Source organism: Aedes aegypti, chromosome 3, assembly GCF_002204515.2.
Source record: "Aedes aegypti strain LVP_AGWG chromosome 3, AaegL5.0 Primary Assembly, whole genome shotgun sequence".
Taxonomy (NCBI): domain Eukaryota; kingdom Metazoa; phylum Arthropoda; class Insecta; order Diptera; family Culicidae; genus Aedes; species Aedes aegypti.
In genome coordinates, this window is record NC_035109.1 from 377124310 (window position 1) to 377131411 (window position 7102).

A 7102-nucleotide genomic window follows, 5' to 3' on the forward strand; every position below is an offset into this window, starting at 1 on the left:
CCAAGAATTCTACCAAGATATCAGGAGTAAATGGCTATCTTTTTTTCACTAACTAGTACTACTACTCTTATATGAACCATACCATTGATGAAAACTATGCCATGCCTCATTTCGAGCAATCAGTTCGTGCGAGGCATTAATCTCGATGTTTTATTATTGTTATTGGCGTTCATGAGGGATGACCTTTCAACTCGTGCGTAAAGGTGATACTATTTTGCATTTTTGGTTTATGCTAAACAGTTGTCTGTTGTGATAAACAGCGAAGCTATTTATAGATCTCAGATCAGACAAATTCTCAGTATTTCTTCCAACTATGTCAGCAGTGATTTTCCACATCGCCGGTGCATTGCAACGGTTTCAAAACAAGCACAACAACAGCATCTGCAATGCATCCAGGGCCATATAAAAGCTTTCATCTGACTCGGATAGGATCCCATTCGACCGAAAAGACAACGCCAATAAACTGCCACCAGACATGGCTTATCACTTTACGAAGGCCAACGTTTCGTTGTGGTTGCTAGTGTTCTGTGTTTTCGGTATCCTTTCCAGTCGTATCGAATCGGTGGATGGCCAAAGATTCTGTGGCAAAGTGCTTACGGATACACTCACCGCTTACTGCGAAATATTTCCCACTCCTCGTCCAAGCAAGCGTATGCCTGGCTCCAAAAGGCTGTTCTCTGAATTAGTGATATAAATCTTCACTCTAATTTTCATTCCACAGGTCGAGTGATGGAAGCAGCCGACTTCCGGTACGTTTTGTTCCCGAACTTGCCACCGGCGCTCGATGGCCAATCGAATGATCCTGAATCGCTCCGTTCGATGCAAAAAATGAACACGGATTCCAAGTGGATGAGAGCATTTTATCGCATCAAAGATGGCGCCAACTATGACAAAACTAAATCAAGGGTGGCAGACAATGACGATGAGTTGGCTCCGGATGGCTTTCAGCTGGGAAAACGAGGAGTTGTAGACGACTGTTGCTACAAACCCTGTACTTTACAGTACCTGTTGAAAAATTACTGTGGTTAGCAGCATGGATGACATGCTTTGCCTTTTTTGAATGTGATTTATATGTATTCAGCTCCAAGAAATTTGATAGTGCTGTGTCTAAATGTGATACTATGAATTAATCAAAGCTTAATAAAAATACAGAATACAGCCATTCAATGGCATGTTTATATTTGATGTAGCAAAATCTGAAAATACAAAAAAAAAAAAGATATTCCGCTAAGCAAAATTTTATTTTACTTAAGCAGGTAGGTAGTTTTTTTAAGGGAAATAAATGAGTTTTATATAATAACTTTATGAGCTTTTATCCCATTCAGCAATACAACTTATATACACATGCAAAACAATTTCTATTAATTGCTCTCAGTTGCCCTCATTACACTGCTCATTCCATTTTAATCACATAGCTCTTAAGCGCTCAAAACAATGTGGGAATCCAGAAATACTGAAACATGATGTCAATTTTTTTTGTAAGTTTGTGTTCCCAAAAAGCTTGTTTCGATTGGTTACTTTATGATTTTGGAGCTAAATTTCATATAATTAAAAAATTGCACTATGATACCTTGCCATTTCATTTTAATCCTACTGTTTCAATATTCTCCGGTGTATCTTATTTTATTTCTAATTCTGCTTTTGTTAATGAAGTCTGACAGAAAGCTACAATTTTTTTTTCTAGAACACTAGTCAGGAAATCATTCAATCATTGTTTAATGAAATCTTCTAAGAATTGTTCCGCACTTTTCCCCAAGAGATCTTATAGAAATTTTTCCATACAATTTTCATAAATGATTATTTGTTTTTAATTTTTACTAGAACTTTATTCAAAAATCATTTCAAGTTATAAACTCCTCAAAAATAATATTTCGGAATACTTTTGTGGGATCTCAATCAAACCCAAGACGACATAATGCCATGAAGAAGAAGAAGATGTGGGTTAAGCTGTTCCAACTACATTTTTGACTATGGGTATGGGGTGCGCTATAGTCGACGGAATTCATTCCATAGTGACATTCTCATATTAATGGAGAAGAGACAACGAAAAAACGGAAATATTTTCGTTAATCAACAAAAAACTTATGCCTAGAGAAACTAAAATGCAATTTCCTGACATAAAAAAACAGTTTTGTGTCACCAAAATAAGGACACCTTTACGCTTAAATAATATCTAATATTCGACTCACAAAATTCAACGGAATTGAAGTACTTTTGAAAAAATAGCTTTTCTCTGAGAAGCTGCCCGGATTTCAGTTTTCCTAAGTTTTTTGTCTGAGGTCGAAATACTAACTCTAATGTAGTGGTTTTCAGATCGTGCTCCGTGAAGCCTGCCAACCGTTTTGAAAATTTCTACCAATGTCTTGAAATATCTCAACTTTTTGTTTTAAAATACACTTTTGATTATATCAATTTTGAAGAGTTAAAATTTAGAGAACAAAAAAGAAACAATCATGCTGTAATTTCGATTATTACCTCGCTGGTCCAATCGAGGTAGTTCCAATTCATCTTCACCTCACCATGTTCATGACGTTACTCGAGTATTGTTGAATAACAAAAAGATAACACGTTGATTTATCGGATATTCGTGTACCTCGGATTTGTATACGAAAACGTTTGGAATTTGGGCTGAGATTTTGTAATTGGAAGGTTAAAAATTTTGTGCCGAAGACAATCTTTCCATACTTTTTGAATGGAAAAGTTTTAGCTGCAAAAATTGGGTTTTCTAGAACAGTAAACTTTTGTTGGTTTACTAAAGCTGTACTCACCTAGCGAAAGACTTTCACTAATCCGCCTGAGTTTCTATAAAAAAAGAAATTCAGGACTACCAACATTGTCAAATTTAGTTTTCTGTAAGAGAGTGACGTTTGCGTTCAGTTTATGTGGGCTATTAAATATAGTGTAACGAATCAAATTCGGTTGAGTTTATTATGGAAAGCAACCCTTATAGTTGAAGAAATCCCATTTTCCCCGACAGATTGTTTTAAAACTTGCATGGTTTTGTCGGAATAGTTACCTTAGTCGAAAAAAAATCCAGGGTGGCGACCGAACCGGGAAAATGGCGGGAATTTGAATCCATCGGGAGAAAGACGGGAAAAACTGAGAATTTGAGGTGGTCACCGGGAAAATAGTTTTGAACGACCTTCTTCAAGCTTTTAATCTACAAACCACCAAAAATAAGTTGTAGAAAGTTGATATGGTTAATGATATTTCCATCAAGCGTCTGTAATCTTGGAGAATCAGAGTTTCAAAACTTCTTGCAGAAGTTTTAAATACTCAAACATATTATTATTTCGTTAATATGCTTTATTAAGGTGAAACAGTTTGAAATCATCTTCTAAGATTGCACTGCAACTTCAAAGGCACAAATCTCGCGAAGAACGCATCCAACTACAGTAAACTTTTTATTTTGGCTTGATGCACTAGCAGAAACTTAAAACAAGGAGATCATAAACGTTTGCCAACTATTTCTACACAGGGCACAAGTCGGCCATTGTGATGGCCATTTTTGGATTCCGGGATGTTTCATCTTAAAGATACTATTTGCGATTTCTCATCGTAATAGTCTGTTTTTCATCACGCCAATCTGTCATGAAACGGCCTACTTTCCTGCACTGAAGTATGCAGTGCGGGACTAGTCATTACGCAACTGAAACCAGTGCTATAATGATTCATTACGCAACGCTTTCTCATTACGCAACTGTTATGAGTTGAGTAATGAATCATAACACATTTTTTTCAGAAATTGTAAAATAATGGTGAGTGCATTCCGATATAATTTTTAATACCCTCAAGTGGTCTTCTACGAAATTGCAAAAAATGTTGTACGTAACTCGTTGCAGAAATCGATTTTAACAGCAATCGTCGTAATTGTCCTCGACACGACTCTTGCTGTAAAAATCATCATTCTGCAACTTGTTCCGTAAACTTCTACTACGCAACTCGCTGCGGAACTCGTTTTTTACAGCACTCGTCGTAATTATTCAGCTCGGCAAGCCTCGTTGGATAAATTTACGACTCGTGTTGTAAAACCATATTTCTGCAACTTGTTGCGTAAACTACTATTACCACATATCTGAGCGGCATTCGTGTCTGACTCGAACATATTGGATACATAATTTTCTTCAGCTACTGAATAATGAATCAATAAACCCAAATATTTTTAAAAACATGCTTTATTTATAAGAGCTTCTAATGTATCATTAGTTATCTAGTCGACTAAAAATTGAATAAGTAAGGTGAGATATATGCTTCAACATATGTGGCTTTGTTTCATCCTTACCTTAAATTTATTTGCCTAGCGAACTCTTCATTTTTATTAGGAAAAAATCGAAAGATTAGGAATACTTTTAAATACTCAAGAGAACAAAATATAGTGCTCGTAATAATTTGTCCGGTCGAATTAACTATATTTTAAGGTTATTTAGAGATACAGTAAAACGGGGTAACTTTGATAGTTTTTTCGAAGAAAACTTCAATATTTATGCATTATATTTCAAAAAATTAAAATTTATATTTTTAAAACAAGTACTGACATCCTAGCTATCGATTGCACTTGATAGATTGCCAAACGATTAATTCTGTATGGATATATTATTTTTCATATAATCGAAAGTCGGTTGAACAAAATTGAATGCATTACGCAACAATTATAGGGTATTGCATACCTCTAGGCGTTTAATGCTAGGGTAAAAGCACCGGTTTTGGCCAGCCTAAGAGAAAATGTCAATAACAATTAAATGGGAAGCCGTTTTTATGCTACAAATATGTCAAATGCAAGCTTTCAATTCATATTATGTGTGTAAAATATCAAAACTGAGCTATAGCCAATTTTTTGCTTTGAAAATCCGGTTGGTCAATATAGGCTAACGGAACCAGTTTCGGCCAGAGATTTAACTTTGGTTCCTATATTGGCCAATCGCACTGATTTCTCATGAGAGTGGCCAAATTAGGAGTGGCTTGGCCAAATTAGGTGTACGGGAGTTAAAATTATAGAGAAAATTAATTGTTTTTCTTATGTTTTGAATCAATTTGGACGAATAAATGAATGTAGCTCTATCATGTGAATGTGATCAACTAAACACAAAAGGTTTTATGCTGATTAGTAAAACGGTGTATAATCCCCTATGGCTAACAACTGGCCTATGGCCAAAACTGGTGCTTCTACCCTATATGGAAATTTCTGACTTAGATTACAAAAACGGTACCGTAATCCGGGCACTATGGGCCAGAAATCAAAATTTCGCGACAAAAGTCCAAAAACCTTTTTTCAATAAAATCAATTATTGAGATGAATTTCTCATTATTGAGAACATATGTGATACCAACTATCTTATTTGATTAATTACATTCTTTCATTGCACTTTATGGAGGTGAATATTGTCTAAACTGAAATACTTAAATTTCAGCCAATCATAAAAAAAAATTGGTTCAAGGGGAAACATGGCAAGAAAAATTATTGTGTGTACATTTTCGGAAAGCAAATTATGTGCACTTTACATGCCTGGTATAACAATAACGTTAATTTAAAATTTAAGTATTGATTTTACAATTTACAGATAAAATTTACTATATTTTTACTAGCTCACCTTAAAAGTTAAGGTATTCGACCGTATTCGACTTGCAACCAGTTTGACGGGGAAGTTTAGACTCCACTCTTTCATGTGCTACCAAAAGTTTTTGCATATATTTGCGGATGGCCGAGATACATCGGTTCAAGTACATGCGATATTTAGTCGATTTTTTAATTCTATATTTATAACTTCGCTGCTGTTCAAACAATTAACAAATCAAATAAGTTTGATTGGTATTAAAGCAACTGAAGTAGTCATAATCCACTACTTTTTAGCAAGTTTCCGTTCATGGACTATTCAAAATTCAGGTTGAATCAGTTGAAAAAATACAAAAAAAAATAATTATTCTTATTTTCTTCGAGGCCATGACTTGTATGGTATGATAAGACCATAACAGATGAATCTGTTTGAAATTCCCAATATAGGGACTTATGCGTGGTTTCTGGACAACATCCTGATAAAAATAATAGGCTTTTAAAGAAATATGAAACGGTTTAAATTGTTATGTTTTTGTACAAATCGCAATGGCTTCAATCAAATATAGACATTCAGTAGAAATTTTCTAAACAAAATCATACAAAATCAGCTGATTACTTTTCAACCATGATTGAATTTTTGGTAAAACATTTAACAACATTTTTAAAAATCAAGTAGAAACATCGAAAATCTACCCGTTTTTGAGTTTGATGGTTTACTGAGAGTGACTTGATATTTTCTAATGGATTATAAAAGAAATAGAAACATAAAAAAATGTTGCTTAACCAACCTCCTGCACTATCTCCCTTTACTACGTTGGAATATCAGATAAATACAGTATAAAAAAGTAAAAGGAAATAAAAATGAAAAGACTGCACTAAACGACCAGGTCAACCACCATTAATGAAGAAAATAAAAAAAAATAGCTTCAATCCTTAAAATTGCTGCCAGAAATATCGGCAACTTAAGCGTAATGATGTCGGGAGAATGTTAGAAGTTTAATCATATGAGCTATTCGATTGTAAATAAACGAATAATCTAATTTCGTTAAAAGCAAATGAAGATAAGGAGGTCTACTTAATTCATTTCAATTTAAATAAATCTGATTTCTCATATAGCAATTTGCTGCACGTAATCATATAATAGATTCCATAAACTGGTGTAAACCAGATGATCTGATGTTTTAACACATCAAGTAAGGCCCCATAACAGCTAAAATATTTCTGACAATAATGTTTCAAAAGTGATTTTGATTTAAAAGCTTCAAAAATGTGAATTGTTACCTTTAAAAACAGCATAGCATCAACAAAAATGTAATTTATATTATCTTGTTCCATTTTGGACCATGTCAATATGACTCTTTGATGGTTTTATGACTTTGTCATAGGTGATGTACAGTGAAAACAATGCGTTATAAAATCTTAATAGAACAAATTATTAATTAAATACAAATGTACTGTGAAAACCAATAAATATATTAAATAAACAGTTGCCAATGCATTCCAAACAGCTACATTTTGGAACATTTAACAACAATCACATTGTACAGGTAT

At 33.9% G+C, this 7102-nt stretch overlaps 1 protein-coding gene across 1 annotated transcript; it reads left to right on the forward strand.

Annotated features, from left to right (window-relative positions):
• The first annotated feature begins 419 nt into the window (after positions 1-419).
• Positions 420-1237, forward strand: LOC110679401. Its single transcript, XM_021853884.1, has 2 exons — positions 420-650; positions 722-1237. The coding sequence occupies exons 1-2, from the start codon at positions 476-478 to the stop codon at positions 1027-1029; spliced, it is 483 nt and encodes a 160-aa protein (XP_021709576.1). The 5' UTR covers positions 420-475; the 3' UTR covers positions 1030-1237.
• Positions 1238-7102: the final 5865 nt, after the last annotated feature.